Raw genomic sequence first — 24,204 nt, forward strand, 5'->3', positions numbered from 1 at the left:
TTATTTTCATTGTATCTTGGAGTTATACATTTATACGTTTTACATTATAAATATTTTTTATCTCGGAAAGTAATCGAAACATCAACGACTTTTTTCAAAACGGTCATGTAGCGGGCGGAAGTCATAAATATTCTGTCACCTTACATGATCTCATCTTTCTCGTACGAAAATTCGTCATAACTGGTCCATTACACAATTATGTCTAAAGCTTGTCTGGCATTTTTGGGTACGATATTTTATGACAGTAAATTAATATTTAACTTTTGCCGGCGGCTTTAACCGGTTCATATGCGGTTCGAAATTAAGCAGCTTTTATCTATCAGTGAGAAAGATTTTTATGACATTTCTTCGTCCACATTTTATTCTCACACGCGATTCATTTTGATGATTACCAAAAATTAGAATTATCTTCTAGTCTTTCTCTCTGTTTCTAAAATGCGCAACATGTTTTTGTAAAGAATTAAAAAGCCAAATGATAGCAAAGTTGGGTAAAAATAACTATGAATCGAAGGATTTGATCAATTTTGTTTCAACATTTAAACTTTAGTTAGTAAAGTGTCGGAGGACGTAGCAGTATTAATAGATTAAGATTATCTAATAAAGATAAACACGTGAAAGTGATGTTACACAGTAGAAATTGTCTTGAAACTATGACGTGGTCGCATAAAATTTACATAGTTTACCCAGAAAAGTATTCGTGGAATGTAATCGTTTCGCCTAGTGTTACATAAATGATGTCATTTTTATGTAATTCGGATGTTCTATTGTGAGCCGACAGATGTAGATCTAGGCGAAGGAAATGAATTTGTAATGATAGTTTTCCTTACACTCACATTAAATACTGCTATGTAAGATGCATAGCGAGTGCGCTAGCGGAACCGCTGAGATTAAAATAATAAAGATATTACAAAAACGTAACTTCTAGAAAGAGTCTTAGCACTTGGTATGGTCGGTATTACGATGGTGACCAATCACCATCGTGATACCGACTCATTTCGCACGAAATTAATTTAGCAGTTACTCGTTAGCAAAATAAAATTCTAAAAGTGTGACACGTAAGGGTAAAAAAACACTTACGGAGTCTTTTCTTTGCCATTCACGCAACAAAGGTACACTTTATTACACACGTTATATAATAGAATGTAATTTAAACTAAAAATGATGTAAATCTCACTGCTCGTAACCGTGTCGTCGGCTTGAGAGATAGTAAAAGTGGTCAGTCTTGAAAAAAGACAAAAACCGCCCGTGAACGGGCACCGAGCAGCGAACATAACAGGCAAGCTCATTATGTTCCAACCAATAAAATTAAATCAACTTACAAACAAATGCTAAGTTGGCTTCCTTTTTTCGAGAGGAATGAATTTTAACCTCTTACTATCTTATTATTAACATTACAACAAAAACATATTTTTTATCCAGAGCTTGTATGCTGCAGGCTAAGGATATCGATGCTGAGTGAATTCGCACAAGCAGAAAGTATTTTTTCGTCATTCATCATCGTCCTGCCTCTACTGTTAATATTGGGTTTGAATTGGTACTATAAGTTAAAAAAATATATGGATAAAAATGCTGATCTTATTTGCAAAATCGCAAAGATAACAGTTTTTTATTTACTTTTATTTCAAACATAAAAACTATGAGTTATTTTAAGATATGTAGATATAACAAATCTTTTTCTTTCACTGAATGTAGGTATCCAACTAACGTTTTATTTTAATTATCATTATTCTTATTAGTGATGTAATGAATTTGCATTCGCGTCTTTTTCTCTAAAACTTGCGGTAGATTCACAAGAGGTATTATTAGTATGACCATAGACTATCTAACAGTCGTGACGACTCTTCTTCGTAACGCTTTGGTCCTAGAAAACAATAAAGAGGAAATCTTTCAGTCCAAATTACATACTGCTATTGTGAGTAAATACAATAACTGTATTGATCTTCCTATGTGCTTCACCTCAATTATATCATTGGAGAGGAATTAGGTGAATCAGCTTAGAAAGGATTGGAAAGGCCCGGCCCGATGTAACTTCTTATATAAAATCTATAACATCAGTCATATGTCTATATAAGGTTGTTTTGTTCGTAGTCAGATTGTTTATCAATGGAACGTTTCACACCTATCCGTCTATAACATTCACTATCCGACACTTATACATCACTCACAGTCGTTGTAGGTTATAAAAGGTCCTTTATTTTTTACAAGTATTATATGTAAAATAAAAACATTAGTAGAATATTATATATTGGTCCACTAACAACATGTTATAGCTGTAAAGTTCTATAAAAAATACTATCACTAAATCTGTATTAATATTTATTTATTTTCGCATTTCAAAATACCTACACTTTTATTGCTCCTATCACTTTTGCGCACAAAACGTGTTATGCTCTACAAGGAAACAATACATTAACACCTACGTTCTGACAAATAAATATTTGATATTATATAATTTAATTATTTCCTAATAGAATAAAAATAATAAATTATAATTTTAGATATCAACCTACTGCTCTAAAAGCATGCATTATATGCATCCGATGAAGCGATGCAGTGAAATGTGAATAACTTAATCCCGTTCTTTTTAAGATGAGGTAATATAATTATATAAAATCAATAATAATTTGCGTTTAATAACCTTTTAAATGTATAAATGGTTAGCAGTGAGTTAAAATAGTCGTTTTACATTCTTGGACGTTAAGTATATTGCAGTGTAAATGTTCTTACCCTTTAGAAGGTATTTTTATTAAAAACTAATGCATATTACATTCAAATAATTAGTGAATGGTGGAATTTTACAAAAATGTTCATGAATATTTTGTTGACCGATATTTAAAAAATAGGATCAGTAAATTGAAATCGGAAAAAAGTGTCGCTTTACATTCGTTAACCCACATACTAGATCGACGTTAACAACTAAACTTAAACATATTAATCACTGTCGGAAACGATAGGAAATATAAATGTAATTGCACTGCAGTATTTGTAGAAAGCGGGTCATTATAACCTAATAGTTCAATAACATGTTCTGCAACGAAAACACCATGATCGTTTATACAGAACTAAGAACAACTCAAGCCACTTATGCACTACATTACCATTATTATGGGTTATACACGCACCATACTTGTATAGGTAGATAAGTAGGCAGCACAGTGGTATGAAGTGAAATTGAAAACAACTCTGGCGTTTTAGGGGTCACATTTCCTTTTCGCTCAAATCTGGTTTGAGTCGAGTACAAGTATTTTGGCTTTGAAATCAGTGCAAACATGTTTATGACTTTGTGTTTTTAATTTAAGTGTACTAGCAGCGCCGTCTCTGAGAATATTTTATTGGTATTTCTTGACATTATCAATAATATCATCTTATCTACATAGTTAATTGAATTTCAAAGTTCTGATCCTGTCATCTTCATTCATTAATTAGTGTCCGATCAAGTGAAAGCCTCTAACATGTCCGATCGGCTGGCACTTGACGATGACAAGTGGAACTGAAGTACGGAAACACTCGGTTCAATTATCGTTCGGTAATCGGTCACACATCCGTAGACTTACCACCTGGTGCACTGAAGATTACTTAACCTGCTTATGGTGAACTGATCGGTTTCTACACCTTATTTAATCATGTCAGATACTTATACTTACAGTAATCTTGTTATGTATGCGGAGCAACGTAACGACACTTATGAGACATGAAAAATATAGGTTCCTACGGTTTGTTTACCCTTCACCAATTACAACGTAAGGTGATATAATATACTTAATAAAACTTACGATTATTTTTGAAAAATGTTATGTCTAATAGAATCGTCCCCTTAATTTTCCTATGTACAGAAACCAAATCACCAACATATCAATCTAAATTATGTAATGAGTTACAATAAAGAGTGTTATCCGGCTTATCGATTCAAATTCTTTTGACATATTGCCAACGCAGGTGTATAGGTACGATACCTACCTACTTCTATTGCTATCTAACTGGTAGTATCGGTGAGCGGCATTGCAATTTTTTGACAATTTTCTTCCCCCTTGCGTTTCACCTTACCGCTTTCGGGTGCCATGTCTTTAAAATAAAATCTCTTCCTGTCGACCATTAGTAATAGGTAGCACCATTACGTTCAGCGTGGTAGGCAGTTGCTATTACCTAATTACCAGATCGTAGGTATTTTCGGTTCTAAGCTTTCTCTATTGCGTTAGGTCTTGAACATCTTCTTGTGTATTTTTTGCGTTCATTTGTTCCGAACAATAGCTGTCACCTAATCACCTTACAATCTGTCAGCGCTATTGTTATTTTTTGTGCTGGTAGCGGCTACTTTTTATAAATTGCTGGAAATTCAGTAAACATTTTAAAACAAAAAAATACGCAAGTAAAAAATATGATAGTTGAATGATACTTTGGCGTTTTTACTCTTTAGGCTTGGTAATGTTAACCGCGACAAATTTAGATAGCGACCTGCTTTGTTGTTAATGCCTTCTATGAAGCGGCAATATTGAAATAAAATAAAATACCAAGTTTAGATCAAGCTTAATAGGAAATGATTAACATTATAATTTGATCTAGATTTGATTTACATTTGATAAAGTATGTTACGGTAAACTAGTTCAGTCGATACAATGTAACGACTAAACTACTAAAGACACAATATTCTGTGTCGGAATATGACTTGTATAACCGATACCAGTTTATTTATCTTATTGATCTAGGAAACACCAGATGGCTTTTTATCACAGATAAACAGCACAACTAAATCATAGGAAATGGGGTTACTAGAGAACTTGACAGCAAAATGATTTAATCTTCCTCAATGAATAAACGCATTCTTAATAATAAAATGTACCATGTACTTACGTTGGTGGTATTGATACATTTTATACCAACGTCGTATTATAAGTACAGAGCTGTAATTTAAGTAAATTTTTGACCGATCTATTTTAAACGGTTAAGTTAAAGATTTTGTCCAACAGTTACGATGGTAGAAATATTAGTAGGATGCTGATGTAAATGTTAAAAATAATAAAAAAGGATAAGGATATTGTGTAATCGGAAGAAATTAATTACCCATGTTGTCTTGAATAGCACTGTATCGAACGACTATAGAAGCGCGAAAAAAAATACGAGAAAAGAAATCTATATGAAAGGTAAATGAAATGACATGTCTCAAGTGCATAGTGATGATAAAACCTTAAGCGCTAGAAATAAGACCTCAGTAACTAACGACTAACTAGCGACAGGCATTGAGTCTTTTCTGACATGGTTATAAATTGATGTTAGGAGTATGTGTTCAATTATTATAAATACTGCCGCTTCTATACTGACCTTAATTAGAAAACAAGCATGAAATTACACCGTAGAAAATACATGAAAGGCTTCGATAAAAACATCTACTTTCTTAGCCTTATTAAACTGACAGATGTAGACAGGATATAACAATTTCAATAAAGATATAACCATTAAATACTTTGGCAGATATAAGCTCGAATAAAAACTTAGTGGGCCGGAAGCTTGCAATATTAATTCTTTCATTGCATTGAGCTTAGTAGTTGCTAATGACAACGTTCTGAATCTAGGTCAAGACGTGCTAAGTCGTGCAAAACTTAATGAATAATTGAATAAACAAAATAGTTAATATTAGGCATCGGTGCATGACTAACAGGTATTCCAGTAACCGCTTTCTAAGCAGTCGTAGAAATAGAAGATGACGTCAAGCAGGTTGCTGCCGGTCCGCGGTCCGCGGTCGTTACTCCACTATTGTCGCTGTAAAATGACTGTAATAGACGCAATGATATAATACAATTACATTTTTTGCACAACTTTTTATAGTCAATTAACATTCCGTGTGTTCATCTAAACTATTAATGTTCTCTATGGTATTCTTAACCTTGATGAAAAGAAATTCGGAAGTATGATGGTGTAAATGAGCATATCATTGACAATCGCAGGTAGTGTGTCAGTAAATAAGCACTGCCAAATTGTGAATTCACGGAAGTAGACAAGCGGCACTTGTATTGTAGCAATGTTGTGCGAAAAATTCAGATTGGATGCTTGAAAGTTGTTTTTAGCAAATCGCATTAGCCACGAAGCAAAATGCATCGACTTTTTCCACAATTGGATCAGCGCATACATCGGTATCGTTACGAATACATTACTTCGTTTTACGCATATTGCGACATTTCGACTTTCTTCGGGCGTGTCTGTGGGAACGTCTTATAAAAGTGAAAATTTTCGTCCGCACATCAAATAGTTGTCATAGTCATGCCATAATGTTATGTAAGTGATGGAAAAATTTGTTTGGTATGTAGGGTGCTCTACTTTGACTGCCTCCGACTAATATTGTGTTCATTTTAAAAGAATTTTAATTACGATGATTAATGTGTGAAAGATATACCGAATTCAATATTTTTGATCAATAGACAAATCCCATACAAGTAGAATTAAATGTTCGTCATCGTTTAAGATTACGTGTTGTTGAAGTAATAGGCAATCTACATCTTTGCATTTGAACCATGTTGTTAAATAATGCGTCAAAAAATCTCATCGGATTTGATAAGCCTGATTTAGTAACCTAGATGCTCATGGTTGGATTCGACACCGTGAACTTTTTATATCGAGAAGACGGTAGAGAAAAAAGAACGTAAGCGTAGGTCATTAGGAACATAATCGAAAGTGTTGTATGTAACGAATAGTTTATTGCATTGAGTTAAATCTAGATAATTTATTGGGTTTTTCGTTGTTCGCAACCGTTTACATAACAGAGTGTTAGTTAACTAAAATCAAGCGTAGAAAATTTTAACTGTCTTTGCTTAGTTGTTCATTAAGTTCGTAATTTTACGGAATGCTTTTGTGACTTGTTTCAAAATAAGTAGGTTTTTGGGTCAATTGCAAGAATTTTAACGAAGATTTTTATTGCAATTAATAGATCAGCTAAAGTTTTACAGAGGAACATTTTGCAGACAGGTTGCCTTTCTTAATTACAGACAAATATCATCGGTTCTATGCAAAAAATGAGGAAAAATACCAATTTGCGCGAACGGCATGTATGCATTCTGCTGGACTTAATGAAATATTAACGACCACTATGACTCGCTTGAAAGCGGAGAGATGCTGTACAGATATGATAACAGCTTTTCGACTCCGCTCCGCTCTCGTGGTGTGAGGTCCTTTAAAACCATTAATATAATGGCATGCGGCTAATTCCTAGAAATCAGGAAACATTATAATCAAATATTTTTAATAATAATCTTTATGGTAAACAAGGAAAACAACAATAGAATGCAAGATACGAATCTGTTGTGACTTTGTAAAAAAAATGCCAATCTTAAACAACCAAAGGCAATTTGCAATTTTTTTGCGTAGTTCGTATTTTTGTCACGAGTTTTAGTTAGTTTTCAAAGGCAATAATAATACCTATATTTGAGCTGCTGTACTTAATAGCTTCTACATAAAATTAAACAATACATTTTCCATTCACAGTACACCTAGTCTTCGTGTGTGGGACACGATATAGAGTCGTAACAACGCAATAAGTAAATATATATTTTATAACTGTTCATAAATTATTTTGCCGACGCAAGTGTCGCCAATTGAGCATCAACGTCTGTGTTTATAGGTGTTTGTAATCATTACATATTATTTTATTACCTTCAAGCTACTACATGAGATTTGGCTATAATTTTATTATACTATTATATAACAAAAAAAAAATATATTAATATTTCTATGACACACAGACTATTCATACATATGTACATAATTTTATTTCCTATAAGGATAGGTAGAGACCAAAGAACGCTACTTGATACTACGAAAGTACAACTACAAACTTATTATGTTTTAGACTAAACGAAAAATATAACATCCTAAATACTACGCGTTGAAGTAGTAGACGTAGTAGAACTTTATATTTTTCGAAATATAAGAGTAGCTAAGGATACTAAATATAGTAGTCCAATATACAATGGTAGTATAAAGAAAAACTGTAAGTACATTATTCATTCACAGACGTTAGCATAGAGCACATGATTGTATAGTATTTTCTCATTACCATAAGAAAGCAATTTCGTTGGAACACAACGTGTGAATTAAAGTGTGTGTGCTGTGTAAATATGGAATAGTTTACATCTCGAGATTGTTGTTCAGTTCTTTTTGTTTTATGCAATAAGAGCAGAAAGCGAAAAACTATGTTTTATACACTTAATAAGATGTAATTAACTTATAAATAAATTAAATAAGGCTACAATAAAGTTAAAATGATTGCGTAGAGTTTTTACATTAGACGTTGATGTTTTTGCTTTATGTCTCTATGATTGTCAATTGGATAAAATATAAAACTATTTTCTCAATAAGCTTAGCGGTCACTAACCAAGTGCGAGTTAGCATTTGTTAGACAAAGTTCGCACAACTATGACAAAGTACAGAAGAGAGTACAACAACATATTCTCACAGAAAACCATTCATAATTTTCATTGATAGCAAACCTATAACCTACTTCTGCACCTTATATGTGAGTATATTCTATCAGATAACTATTAGAAACTCAAGTCTTATATGTATTACGAGTACTAATTGATTTAGATTTCAATTGAAACCATTTCCTGATTTAATCCTAACAAATAGTTGCATAACATTAATATATTAAGCCCGTATGTAGTTTAATTTATTTCCAGCCTTTGTCATTACAAGCGATGTAGTGTTTCACATTACCATAGACAAACGGTCGTACAAACTAATGTCCATAGACAAGATAAGTTTTTTGTTATGCTGTTGACTGCGTGCAGCAAAGCGGCTTAATATCTATTATTACCATATAATATACATAAAGCCTATTGTATGTATGACTGGGAAGTAGAATGCTTTAACATAAGTGGTGTTTTGCAAGTAATTATATGCTGCGTTATTAAAAAATGGACGTAGCCAAGCTACGCGTAAACACCAAGTTAATCTTAGGCATAAATATACATACATAGATAGGAACCAAGTTGAAGTAATACGTTTTCAGACTTTGTATTTAGATAGGTTACCATAAAATTTTACATTGACGTGTTTGGTTTTTTGTTAATAAAAATCGCGGGTGAAATCGCCAAGTTTATGATAAATTAACTAATAATTTCTTCTGACGAACTTAACACGGTATTACAAATTGCTAAGCCTGAAACAAGACTTCGTATTAATTATAATGTCATGTATCGCTAGAGAAACACATGGAACGAGAAGTTAATGGCATGAAACGAAGGTGACATGGACAACGTGGTTAGAAGATTTTAGACATTATAATTAATAGAAATATTATAGAAGAATACTTATAAACTATATTGCATTATGAGGCAGAATAATAGAACGAAGTAATTATGCCTGTTATACCTGAAATATTTTCTATTTTACTAATATTATTTGGGTGGTATTGTATGCATGGATATATATTATGGATTTGCACGATAATTTTATTTTTTACTTTTTTATACCCTGGGAAATCTATCCACGCAGACGTAGTCGTGTTTAGAAGTTGTAATAATTGTCTGTTGCCTGTGTGTGTCCCATAATATAATCTATAAAACATTGTTTGTAAATCAAACATTGCGATTACTTTCGTTGTTGCAAAACAATAGAGGTACTACAAAATATTTTGAATATGCGATCAATGTCAGATCGCGAGTACAATGCCTTATGTAATAGTAATTATTTAGACAGACATCGCCACCATCAGTTCGTAGGAACATATGAAAGTGTTCAACAATAGTGCTATTAGTGTCTACTGTCAAAATAACACAACAAAACAGATTTAATAACTTAAAATCATACATATGTAATCGGTACTTTCGATTTCGATGAAACAATTTAAACGTGTATATAGAACAGTTATAAATAATTGAACGTAATGTCCCGGGAGATTCTATGTGCAAATAAATCACTGTCTATAATGTTTAGCCTCTTGCTATGTGCACTTCACTCGTTAATGTCTATATTATGAAATTACGGGCAGAGAAAGCTTGACGTTGAATCGAAGGAAATTTCAAAGATTCCTGCTATCGCCTGCGTAAGATCTTCAAAGGTGAAAAGCGACGTTTATTAACTTGCGTTATGTGTTGGGAGTCATGGCGCACATCTTTCCAGAATTGATAAACACAAACCAAACAAAGAATGCGTTGAGTACAAAGCTCCAAATATTATTAGATTTTTATTTTGGTTATCGTTTACGTCCTTTCAATTCGCATGACTTATGTATTTTATAGAGACGTGTGATCAACGAGTGGACTGTAAAGTAGGCGAAACGATCGCCTATTTAAAACTCATTGCACTAGCGTCACTATATTACGTAACTTTTTCTTCAACCCGAACAATACTGTCCACAGCGTTCATGGGCAAAAAATATACTTCTAGCTACTTTGACCCGGAAACTATTCAACATCAATAGAAAACAATCTGAGTAATCCAACATTCGGATCACTACAAAGTAAAATACACTTAATTTATACTTAACAGTGTGAATACATACTATCACTTTACATAAACGCCTTTGGATGATACTCGCGTACAAATGACATCAATGAACGAAAGTGCATTTGCTCTTAACTTACCAGTAGTAGTGATGTAAACTTGACTGTGAGACGTATGGGCCTTATGGAAAATGGATTCGAGACGAGTCATTAATATCTGTTTTTTGTGCCACATTGAGGAGTAGGTACATTTTATGTACGCGTCTAGGTTTTTGCGGCTAATGTGAATGAAGACGTTTCCGACATCTGCGTCGTGAAAGAGCGAAAGGAAGAGTTGTGTTGTTTTTTTAGAGCGGCAAAGTTACTAGATGACACACTGGCCAATGCATTTTATGACATAACGTTATTAAGTTTAAGCTAAAATACTGTACAGTGTACATATACGCAATATATCAGTATACTTTATGGTCGCAACATATTAATGCGTCTATCCTGTTTAGGTCAAAGGATGTTTTTCCCGTTTCAAATAATACAAATCATGCGCGAAAGTTTGAAAGTTAGGGATATATTCCGTTTACTGATTTGCAATTGCGTAAAAATAACGCTAACTTAATTTGCTCGACCTAATTTCATTATTAACATATTCAAGTAGATTTAGTTCAAGCTATATCATACTATTAAGAATATCATATTTTATATCAATTACGTTGGTTTTAATTAAAGTAGGTTATTAAAAACGTTTTAACTACAATAAATAAAATTAAACAGTCGCTAAAATCAATAGTTGTAAAAACCAGGTCGGCGTATCGAGGCAGTGATCGGCGTATCGCTGCACGTTCGTATGACATCTGTGTCGATAAGTGCATCAAACCGTGATCGGTTTATGACGCAATACTTCCGGTTTCTATTACCTCATTGTTGGGTTCGGAAGCTCAGTGGCTCGCTCCTATTCTTTCAGTCAGTGAAAGGGTCCTCCGATACACTTTTACCCTTCCGACAGCGCCCGCGAACCGGCGGGTGCGCGCCACCGTCTCTCTCTTATAAATTCGGTGAAAACACAAGCGACATCACATTACGAATTCGGCGGCTGTACGGGCAAGCCGACCGATAGACTTCGAAATATATTTGTTTGTGTTGTGCTCCAAACAGTGAAGTGATTTAGTTTCATCTACTCGAAGAGAATACCCAATAAGCATACAAAATGAAATTCACGGTGAGTTCGCGTTTGTGATCAAAAAAACAAGTGAACATTAGGATTAAGTGATGGTGGTGCAAAATCAAACTATACCTTGTCCAGAAATGGAATAATTGTGTTTGTTGAAATAAAGTGCTATTCTATAACCCCCTTGTTGAAGTATAAAATATTCTATGATAACTAATATATCGGGACCATTTAAGAAAACCTTATCCCAAACAAATATTTTTTTACAAAGAAAACGGATTAAAATTTCATAAATAATCTAAATTGTAATTACAAGGATACTAGACTGTATTGCGATCATGTAAAAAAATTACACATTAGAATTAGTAACTGTTATGGTCCATTTAAACATCTAATATTACCAGCACCATTAGGATTGTATCATTACGTGCCTATTCATACAACGCTATCGTGCAATGATTGATTAAAGTCTATTTAACGCATGCTTAATAACAAGATAACATACTTTTAATTTCGTTAAAGTAAAAGTGGAAAAAGTGAAATTTTTATAATGTGGGCGTTAATCTTAACATTGCCATGCGGGTCGTCGTTATTCTTGGCACTTGCACGACCACAGTATTTGGAAACCCGTTTTGGAATTACTTTAGCTTGAATATAATGTTTATTGTCATAATTTGTGTTCATTCACTCCGCCGATAACCATCCGAATGAAAGTGCGTAATTATTTTTTATCTCTTGCAGATCGTTTTCACCACACTCTTGTGTGTATCAACATCGCGGGCTGTTCTGGCTAAAAAGGTTGAAGATCCCAAGGACAAACGTGAGGCACCAGTAAGCTACGGTGCGCCCGGACTCTCGTCACACAGCTATCATGCACCAGCTTCCTATTCTCAAGGAGACGCCAGCGCGATCAGCGTTGGTGCCGGCTACAGCATCGGTGGAGCCAAACCCAGCTACAGTTTTGGTGGACAAGGATCTAGTGCTGGTCTGCAGATTCCTTCGGAAGGCTTATCTCCAAATGGACACGCTACTATACAACTGGCTCCAATTACATTACAGCCGGGCCATGGAGCTTTTGCTGCCGGAGACCTCTCTCAAATTATGAGCCAACTCAGCCATAGCCTTAATGCCGGGGGGCTCTCGCTCCAACCTTCGAATGCAGTGGCGGAATTCCACCAAAGCAGTGAGGGAGCTCAGGGAGCGGCTCAAGGACATGAACTCTCTTTGCCTCAATTCACCTACGGGGCTCCACAATACGAATTATCGCAGCAACTGTCTAGCGCCCCAGCTTACTCCGCCGGAACCAAGGGACTTAGTTCTTACACTTCCACTGGCCCTGTCCTCTTCACTCCTTCTGAGTCACACTCTAATGGCGCCGCCGCCGCTGCTGCGCCCGCTGTAACATACGGTGCCCCAAGCTCTGGTCACTCCTTGGGTGACGCCAGTTCCTTTACCTTAGGCGCTGGCCAATCTTTGGGTGGTTCAGGACATTCTTTCGGAGGATCTGCTCTTTCTTTGGGTGGCTCTGGACACTCTCTAGGTGGTGCCGGACATTCTTTGGGCGGCTCTGGACATTCTCTGGGTGGTTCTGGACATTCCCTTGGAGGTTCTGGTCACTCTTTCGGCGGCTCAGGTCATTCTTTAGCTGGTCTCAGTCTTGGAGGCGCCGGCCACTCTTTCGGTGGAGCTTACAAGCAATTAAGTGGTGGTTATTCTGGACCCAGCAAAACATCATTTAAACCGTCCGCTTTCTTAGGTGCATCAGTTCAAAGCGAATCTGGTCACGGTGTTTCAAGCCTCTCTGGTTCCTACGGTGCTCCATCTTTTGGTGGCTTCCGTGGTGGTAGTCACGGTGGGTTGTCTCTGAGCTCCGCTGGTCACGGTCCCAGTTTCGGTGGCTCTCTAGGAGGATTCGGTAGTGGTTCATCAAAGTTCATTGCTCCCGTGTACCAGTCAGTTAAATCTGAGGGATTAGAAGGCGCCAGCGCTTTATCTTCCGGTCATTTTGCTTCTCCACCTGGTACTACTTATGGAATCCCCACATCTTCGTATGCAGCGAACAATGCTCACGCCGCTTCATCTAACCGTCCCTACTACGTAAGCACCAAACATCACCGTGCTTCTCCTGGAAGCTTCGGTCAAGGCAGTTCAGTTTACAGGGCTTCTCCATCAGCTCATAGTTCACTAAGCTCGTATTCATCAGGGCCCAAATACAGCTTTTCTGGCTCAAGCTCTCACTATGAACCCGACGTACATGGTGCAGCAAGTGAGACCTCTTACAATACTATCAAATATAGCGAAGAGCTGAAACCGCGTGTTAACTGAAATGTTGCGTATCTTACGGCTACAACTTGTGTATATATAGAAAAAATTGAGTGATATGTAAAGGATGTGAGGGCGTGGTAAGAATGATCGCTTTGTGTGTCGGGGCGAAAGTATTGCATATGATATTATTTATTTGCGTTCCGCTAATTAGTCGCGCAGATGATGACGCTGATTCCCGCACATGCCACCGCGTCGCTAGCGGCAGCGCGCACGTGTCGTGTTTCGGATAACTCGTCGGCGTGTGCTTTCTTTTTGGTAACATGTGTATAATTATGTTGCTGCTATATTTCATCTTTGATCGGTTAGATAAAAACCTGTTTCGACCATCTATAATAATAATATTGTTATGTTATGCATATCTAATTCAATCACCTGACCACCGTTTCGAACAACTGTTGTTGAGTGAAACTTACGACGTGAATTTCTGTAAATATAGTAAATAGTTAAGGTTGTCTATTTATTATTTTATAACATTAGTTATACGATTGTTGTTGTTACAATAAAACACGAATTAAAATGTGTGAACTTTCATTTCTTGTTCCCCACGTGACTCTGAGTGTCAGACAATATTAAATGGAAAAATCATTCAGAGAGCGTAACTTCCACAGGAAACATGATAGTGCTTGGGTAATCGGCACTTGGCGCGCATCGCCAGTTTCACTCATATGAAAGTACTATAGGAAATTGAAATAAGCCTAGTACATATACACGCCGGTGTTGTCGCTTTAAACTTCCGTGTTATAAGTCCAATCAAAGCGGACGGACAACCATGTCCATATGTGGAGCAAATTGTACCGGTCGGACAAACGACTGATTGAGCAATAGCTAATTTTATCTTGGTTTGATAACATTCTTCACCGGATCTCGGGTTGATATATCCGAGAAAGTACACTGTAATTAAGTATCACTACAGAAAAAACTGACCTGAATAATTTAGTTATTTTCTGTAAAAGGAGTTCTTGCATAACACATGGCTATTATGTAAGGATTTTCTTAGGTACATACGGGATTAGGTCAAAATCTTTCGAAGTCTTATAATGTGAGACCGTGATACTTTCAAACAATGGTTATTTAATAAATTACAAAGATGATGTTATTACCCGTCGAATAATACCGGAGTGCATGATGTTATTATAGTTATTGTACGCTTGGTGTAAACAGTTACTTAATACCTTCACGGTCGAAGGAACATGTACTATCAGAATGGAAGCAAGCTGCATTCACTTCCGAATTCTTGAAACACCCTTACGTAATCAGTCACGTTTTAAATGGACACCTAAGTATTATGCACTCTGGGTACTGTTGCTGCAACAATATAATGGATTTTATTGTGTAAGGTCTTGAAAGATAAATATCAAATGATTTCCTTTTGTTTCCAAGTATTTTGTATGTTTGTCGCGTGCATGTGTTTTCCAATAAAGTAGAAAATTGGACATCACAGCCTGTCGTAAACATACACTCTTTCCTGCGTATAATGTGCTATCGATTTATAAATCTGTATTCTGTTTGTAGTCGAGGAGGATAATGGAAATTACTGTACAATCGTTCAAATAAATCAGGAGTGTTGCATCGCTTTCTTTGGGAGAAGCTTGAAGGTGTTAACAATATGAATGAAAACATTTTTTGGAGCTGAGTATTGCTAAGTATCTAATTCTAGTAGTTAACATGCATTTAATTTAAGTTCTGACAAAGTTAATTAGGAGGAATGCACTAAACAGTTCGCAGCGTACTCTCACTTTTTAAATACTTGATAATTATAAAATAAGGCTTATTAAGCTACCGTACCGTATCAAACTACAACTTACCCTAATGATAAAAAACTAGAGATCTTCTTTTAATAGTGTCTGATAGCATGCAATTGGATTCTTTACAAATTAGCATTATAACACAAAGTGTGAATAACGCATAATGATTAATTATGCTTGTTTATTTACTGGAGTAATAAATAATCGGTCAATTTTATAGTTCATTCACACGGAACGGTAAACTGACGTGAGAAAAAAGTGTAAATCCACCGTTTTGCGTAAACCGTGATACAATCGCCACGCCTCTGAGCATCCGATTTATTGTTGAAGTTCAATGCAAGCGTGTGCACGATATAAAGTCACTTTTATTACCCGTGCAAGCGTTACTGTCAGTAAACATTGTATTAGACACGATAATTCATTTGAAAGTCAAACAAATGTCTAATTTCAAATGGAAGTTAAGTTTTCGATTTGTCAGTTGTAGAATAGAATTAATAACTGCAATATTTTAAAGTTATTATTTTTTTTTCGCAATTTGGTAATACCTGTATTTTGCTCATCTATGAAATTATCAGGATCTATCAATCAAATTAAATAATATAATAAAGCATTTTACAAGCAAGTTATAGCTATAAAACAATGTTTACGTTACTTTTCATTTCGATACGCGAAGAGCTAATCGGAAATTCTGGCATACATAACACTCGCAGCGCAAGTATCCTTGCTCTTATGACCAAGAGTAAGATGACGTGACTGTGGTCTATAAGACTCAAATGGAATGTTATTGTAGAGACTTCGTGGTTAGTGATGGTAATAGATTCGATTAGTATTAATTGATTAATTCGATTAAAACCACAATGTTTTAATCGAATAGTTCACATTCGATCTTGTTCTTCTTGAGCATTGTTGAAAATGTAAAGCACCGTTTGATTAGTAACATCGTGATAGTGAAACACTTTCGCTATGTAAGACTTTGGCAAGGATATTTGTTTAATACGAGTCACTTTTTTTAACCCGTTACTGTCCAACGTTCCTCACGATGTTTTCCTTCACCGTTACAGCAAATGATAATTATTTCTAATACACACATAGCATCGAAAAGTCATTGGTGTGTTGCCTCGGATTCGAACCTGCGACCACTTGCGTGGGAGGTGCCCTTTTTTGCGTCAGAAAAATGCATTACTGCATGCCTTGCCCCAGGAAGGAAGTAGGAGTATGTTGGGCTCTCCTGCCGGTGTTCAGGTTTAAATTTGACATACCGACTAAAGACCTGGCGGCTTTCCTTCCACGGTGGCCGCGATACCTCCAATCAGATACTCATGTCGTTATCATGATGATGACTAACTCTATCACATAATAAATAGTACAAGTCTTTAATCAATGATTAAATACGAATGCTCGTCAATTATAGTCAGGTTTGATTACTTATAGAGGTTAATCCACCGAGAATATATTTTTTAGGGTAATTATTTAATTTTACATAATTTCACAATCATTCGTTATAAATAAACACGATGCGTGTTTGTTTTGCAAATTTTATGTAATCTCCGCATATTTGTATAAAATTGGTATTTGTATTTTTAATTTGTTTTTAGGTAATAGATACATTATAATACGTTATGCTTCTTTTAATACACGATATCATCAATGTTATGTAATAAACACTATTTGTTTTTGTACAACATTTTCCATATCCGTTTCTCTAAGCAAAGTATAAATATTTATTTAACTGTGATAGAAATATAATTGAGAGCAAAAATGCTTTTAAACGATTGATATGACAACTATCTATTAGCCACTATTGCTTATATTGTTTCTTAGCTAAAATCATAATGATTTTCAATCTATTCTATACCATAAAGTAACATTTTACTACGTACTGGCTATCAAACTAACGTACACTAGCTGTCAACTGAGATACACAATACTTGTGCTGATTGATGCCAAGAAACTCTATGGGCTTCTTACATACATGCGACTTGGCATTCGACAAAAAGGTATTATAAGGTATTTATTCCATTAAAAAGGCGTATCGATTATTCAAATATTTCTATGACCAAGAACTTGGGTTATTGAATAACAAGTGAGTGGACCTACGAGTTTTACATAAATATGTATATTTTATAGAGAGAGAAAGTGAAAATTCACGTATTAGTAGTAGATATAGGTTCTAAATAACCTATCATACCTATAAAAAGTTATAGTAGTCATTAATCGTTTATTATACTTACTTGTCTTGACAGTCAGGTTCAAAATGACAAAGATCAGCAAAGAGCAAGGTAATTACAAATGTATTGTTTATGGTGCTTTAAATTCCAATCATATTTTACCTTTATAGTTTGGTGATAAAAGGGCACAAAATTAGACTTGCGACTGGACTTAATGTTTGATTTCTCCGAAACTTAGGCTACCTGTACACGAAGTAAACAGTAATCAGTGTGACATAATTTGGTCGCGTGAAATAGGTGGCGAGCGAATACCAAAGTGCTTTTAAATTTCCGACGGAAAATCCATAAAATGGTTTATTAGATGTATGCGTCGTTTGACTGTTTCCTGATCGTATCAAATGTCAAAACGTTTAATATAAACAACAGTGTAATATCAGTAAATTGCAAAGAGATATATTAATGTGGAAGAGACGAACTGGTCGGTAATTTCTGCCTACTCTCGTAGGAGAAAGGCGTGATGTATGTAGTACAATGTAATAAAGATTGGATTACGTTTTACGATTATATCGCTTATTACGAATAGGCGTACAACAGATAAAAAATAGTTCCGATAACAGTTATGATGTGAAGTTTTTTCACAAGGCACATATAATCTTTTCCAGGCGTATAGCTTTTGGTTGTGATTACTTTGCTTCATCGTAATTTTAAGCTTTTAACGGTGTCTCTTTCGGCGATCTCTAGTCAGCGGTCACTGCGGTTTTTTGAGGATTCTGTTAGAAGAACAAATATATAGACTGAAGACTTGAGCATCCGATGAAATAGTGGATTCATTTATATTGAAATAGTTTCGGCCAGGATTCAAGTGCAAAAAGTACTGAGCAATGTATTTTCAAATGTTTGAGGTAAACGGAAACGGATTTATTTAACTGTAATCAGACGACTTCAAGCCCGGTTACCTAACTATAAATAACTGATACTATATAAGTCAATATAATTTAGCATGTTCTACGTAATTTTGCTATTCTGATATTTATATGCTATAAATCCAGACTATAAGGAAGAAATTGTAATTATACCTAGAAGGAAGTATTTCCGATTGACTTGGCTATACATAATCAAGAAGAATTTTAGGATCTATCAACGTAAATTATTTCTATTAGGTACTTAAATACAGTTGAAATACTTATAACCTGATTATTCGACAATTTTATGTGCAGTACTTAACGAGAAATTAACTAATACTACAATTTTATTATTGGTAAAAATATTATTATACAATTCTTGACGACATGCAAAATCCCCCATGCGGTTGGGAGGAGACCATTACCCAGCTGTGGGACAGTTAAGGGTTAAAAAAAGATATAATTTTAACACTATTAGCACGACAGTTATTTGGATGTTGTTAATCTCAGGTCATTTCAGATTTGTGAATGTCACGGTGCACCTTCTTACCTCATAATGTATGTATATCTATGGTTATCTTTGCTCATGACTACCTATTCTTAATTTTTTTGTATTTCACTTAGTAACGCCATCTACATAAAAGTGTAATACTACGCTTAGCAGAAAATAAATAGCTGAGAATCCGTTTCAAGTAGAGCTGGCGAGTAGTTTAAGCTTTGTAGAGTCGGTATATAAAAGTGAAGGGTGAGAGTGAATCGTATCTTATTGGTCTCATAATCCTCACATAGATGGCGTTGAAATCAATTTACTATCAAAAAAGGTAAAGTGCATTTGATTATCTGATAAAAAGTGTTGTTTACCGTAGAGGTCAGTATCCAAGCGTAGTGTTCGACCTTTGACACGCAATTTATAAGAATACCAGTAACCTAGGATCAAACCAGTTTTCAGTTGAAATTCAGGTTTGTAAGCCCCATAGTGTGTTTAATGTAGTAAGATACGTGATCCAAGGGTTACAGAGGTCAATATGTGAGCAACATCGCCCGTTTATTGAGTGACCCTGAACCGGTGTTCAGGTTGATGGATAGAGAGTCCAACTAATTATTTAAGACCTGCTGTCATGGCGCTGGTTAGAGCACGATAGCAGGGCTAGTGAAAAAAAAGGCCCCGCTATAAGTCAGACTCAGTCAGAGATAAAGTTTAATAGGTAATTGTAGGCACATTGGAACAACCTTAATAAGAATAGAATACCGAATCTAACTAAGGGAAGGTTTTCATAATATTTACTTTGCTGGCACTGACAAACAGTTAACAAATTCGTTTATATTTGTACCTTAAAAGTGACTGATTGGTTTCTAATACGTGCATAAATAAAAAAGAATGTAGAGTCCACGCCTGACTTTTACCGAGTCACACGATTGACAGTCAATAGGCTATCATCATCCATCATCACGTCATTAACCTGCTTTGTTTTTTATAATTCCCGAGTCCACGCTTCAGTTTCTCACGATTACTTCTGCTTGTTAATACCCAGGTTACTATACCATAATATCGACTATAAACATGACTCTCTATGTAACGCGTTTATGGTAAGTAGTAAGGAGACACTAAGTAAAAAACATTTGTATAATAATATACATTGGGCTACTGTGTAGCGGCCTTATTTATAATATTATTTATAATATAACACCTTTTGTAAAATACCTACATGGACAATTAAACAATTTGATTTGATTTGATGGTTAGACGGGTAAATTAATTTGTATGGAAGCTATGTAGTGTAGGGTGTAGTACTGTGATGGACATAGTGTTTACCAAACATCATCCACCCGATCGAAGCTGTCGAGCTGGTGTAAATTTAGCATATTGTTATTAATGACCTAAGTGCCAATTCCTCTAGTAATTTTTGCATTATTCAAGAACCTATTAACAGTACAACTCTTTGTTTTCTAATTACCATTTTGTAATCGTATTCGTGCATTTTGTAACAAATCTTAGGAACCACATTGCTACAGTAATAGAGGGTAAATCATATGTAATTATTGCTCACGATTCGTGCTAATACTTTCCCTATTAAAGTCATTAGAAGAAAAGCTGGGTGCAATCTAGTGCAATCATTGCATTAACCCTCAAAGGGCACATTCGACGAATGCCCATACATCGCCTGACTGTTACTAACTGGTACACGTAGTGGTATATTTAACACTCGCCTTTGCCTTTTCCATTAGTTTCGCTTGCATGCAAGAAGCTTTGGAATGCTCCCGACATTAGTACTGCAATTCTGCTGGAAAGGATATTAATCATAGTTTAATATTAAATCGATTTATGCAGAGCTTAATGCATATTATTAAGAGTTCTATAATATGTTTTAAATTTAAAGAAATACTTTTAACGTAATTTTCATTTATGACATAGAAAACAATAGGACTGAATGGTAGAGTAATTTTAATAAACGTATTTCATAAGATGTGGTACTTATAATTAGTCCTGCTGACAATTTTGAAAGCTATAAAAGTGATTTGCAAAACTAGTCAGACCGTCCCGTCCCTTCCTTCTACCACAGGACGTCGACTTCCACATAAACACCGACAACTTCTAAGTATAATAGATCTTACGTAAGTTATGTCGAAAGGAACGGCTGCAATGAGTTCATTAGTAGCCACCTGCTACAATTAGACTTAATTCGCGGTGTGAACGCAGTAGAAAGCTCTCGAGCTGTACGGTCAATGTAGCCCTTCTACTCTCGTGCTCAGACCAATTGTTTCCTTAGATAATGTTCCTGATTGCTGCGATAAAATGCTATACTGGTTTTCTATAGATCGAATCTATGGTCACGTAATCGCATATCAATATTATGGAAGGAGTTAAATTTTTTACGCAACTAAAGCGATTATCGAAGTGAAGGGCGATTAGTATTTTAGGACAGGATATAATTGAAACACTTGTTGTTTTTGCTACGATATAAAATTTATTATTTATTAGACACAGTGTAGTAAAAAATTACCGATACTAATGTGAACTAAATATTACCTTCAATATATACAGTAGGTTCCTAAGTTAAAACTTGAATGTTATCTAGCTACTCGTTGCACCAGACGAGTTTGGAGAGAAATATGAGCGCAACGCATTTCCGGCCGAGCGCGTTGTGCGGTATAGGAAGCTGACGGTATCAGTACTGACTGGACGTGTTCCGATACAGGACAAAGACCTATCGAGCGGTCACTTCCCTCGGCTATGATCTGGAGCCGGAGGAAAGTTGTCCACGGCCGCTCATATAAATGCATGAACTTGATACCGTCTTGCACTTTTCCGCGCGGACCGGTGAATACAACACTTTTCCTTTCGCAATACGCGTTTTCCCTCAAGTAAATAATGTAATTGTACATTTATACAACTTGCATTATACAAAATGGCGAAACGGGAGATTTTGGTAAGTTTTTACTTGTGTAATATAATTACATTAATGTTTAATCAAAGGTATTAAACGGTAATACGCGTTGAGTTTGCTGGTGATTTCACATATATAAGCACCAGTGATTTATTACATCTCTTGACTCGTTGAAACGTAGTAAATGTTCTCGTTTTATTAAACGCTTAACAAAATAAATATCTATTGCGTTAACGATGAAGCTGATTGATCGATATCTTTGCGTGTAGTTTCAGACTAAGATAGATTACAATTTATTTCCAGGTTCTCATCACTTGCTTTGCTCTGGTGTGCTCCACCGAGGTTGAGGACAATGAGCAGAAAAAGAGAGGAGCCGGCAAGGGGACCGCTTTAAATTCGATTCCTTCGGGAGCTCAAAAACAGGATTATACGTACAGTATTTACACGTCAAATCCCAGTTCACAGAGTTCATCCAACCCATCGTATCAGTCCCAAGTTTCAAACTCGTTCTACCCAAGTCAAGGAAGTAGCCAGTATTATTCGTCGCCAAATACGCAACAGGCTGAAACTTCGTCCTCTTATGCACCGCAGCATCAACCGCAGATAAACCTGCTGCCTCCACCGACAACGTCACAGTTTGTACCGTTGAACTTTGTACCGAATCCTGGTTATCAGACCAAGTACCAACTCGTGCCGTCAAAATCAAATGGAAATATCCAATTGGCAATTTATCCTCAGCCAGCCAATTATCCTTCTCCACCGATAGTTCCTTATGCCCCGCAGTTGTTTTCTCCTAATCCGACCAGCCAAATAAATCCTCACCAATCTTATAACATACCACAACCACAGGGACATTTCAACATAGCCCCTAATTACCAGCAACTGTCATTGGGCGGTTCTTATTTGGGGCAGCCGTCGACTATGTTGTTATTCGCTCAGCCACACTTGAACCAACCTTACAACAATCTTGTTTATCCAAATCCAGTTCAGAGCTTCTATAACTACTACCCATCGAATTCCCAGAGCAAATACAACGTACAGTACGTTCCGCAAGGATCGTCTACTGAATACGAGAAGATACAAAGTTCTGCATCACAAAGTATTCCGAAAGAAGACAACGATATTGCCCACAGTAGTGAATATACTTCGCCATCGGATTCTACGTCCAGTTACAAGAGTGCCTATACGGCTAGTCGTAATACGTATGCTAAGCTTTAGTTGTAAGTAAAAAAAATATTTAAGGTATGTTTGTTGAAGGAAGACCAATATGTTAATTCCCATCGTTTGTACGATAGTATTAAGAGACTTGCGATGTTTCTTAGTTGCGGTGACAAATACTTAAATTATACAAGGCTTTTAAACATTACATTATAGTTGCCATTACGTTAACCATAGATATTTATTGCGGTTGCTATGGAAGATTGTTAAGTTTGTAGATATTAGTGCTTATTATTGTTATATGTTTGTAATATTATTTTGTTAGTATTGTTATTGCTTACGATGTTCGTTTGAAATTAAATGTTGCATGTTTTAATTTTGTTTCTGTTACTTGGTTCCCTTTGTTCTAAAGCTTTTCATCGCCGAAAATAATATCCACCATTAGTTAAATAGAAAAGAGCTAAGTAACGGCGATATAATGGCGACTAAGAATTTACTAAGCAAATTTTCTATTCATTCATGTTTTGTCATATGCGATAATTATTATTTATCGCATATGAAAACGTGATAATATTAAAGGAACGAAGGTTCAATCCTGAATTTCAATAAATTAGTCGGCATCTTTTGAAGGGATTATGTTATCCTCAAAAAGTATTTGCTTAGATCTTTAAAACAAATAATCCAGACATGACATAACACTACGCAACAACATGAACTTCAAAGCTCTTCCGTGTAACCTGAGAATAGTAGGCGTCGAATTCTATTCAAAGCAACTGACCGTAAACACCACAGGTAATATTAATTTTCCTTTCAATATAACTACTACATAGATGCATAGACGGGTTACTTTCTATTGTTTCATAGGTATACGTGAATAGTATTTTGCATAATGCTGCCTGCAATTGATTTTGTTCACGCCCTATATTTT

General features: G+C 35.4%; 2 protein-coding genes across 2 annotated transcripts; both read left to right on the top strand.

Annotated features, from left to right (window-relative positions):
* The first annotated feature begins 11,483 nt into the window (after positions 1–11,483).
* Positions 11,484–14,434, top strand: LOC142977067 (uncharacterized). The gene is made up of 2 exons (XM_076120757.1): positions 11,484–11,643; positions 12,334–14,434. The coding sequence occupies exons 1-2, from the start codon at positions 11,632–11,634 to the stop codon at positions 13,915–13,917; spliced, it is 1,596 nt and encodes a 531-aa protein (XP_075976872.1). The 5' UTR covers positions 11,484–11,631; the 3' UTR covers positions 13,918–14,434.
* Positions 14,435–21,944: 7,510 nt separating this feature from the next.
* LOC142977070 (uncharacterized) lies at positions 21,945–23,652 on the top strand. The gene is made up of 2 exons (XM_076120760.1): positions 21,945–22,160; positions 22,422–23,652. Exons 1-2 carry the CDS (start codon positions 22,140–22,142, stop codon positions 23,334–23,336), a joined length of 936 nt encoding a protein of 311 aa, XP_075976875.1. The 5' UTR covers positions 21,945–22,139; the 3' UTR covers positions 23,337–23,652.
* Positions 23,653–24,204: the final 552 nt, after the last annotated feature.

Source organism: Anticarsia gemmatalis, chromosome 12 (genome assembly GCF_050436995.1).
Source record: "Anticarsia gemmatalis isolate Benzon Research Colony breed Stoneville strain chromosome 12, ilAntGemm2 primary, whole genome shotgun sequence".
NCBI lineage: Eukaryota > Metazoa > Arthropoda > Insecta > Lepidoptera > Erebidae > Anticarsia > Anticarsia gemmatalis.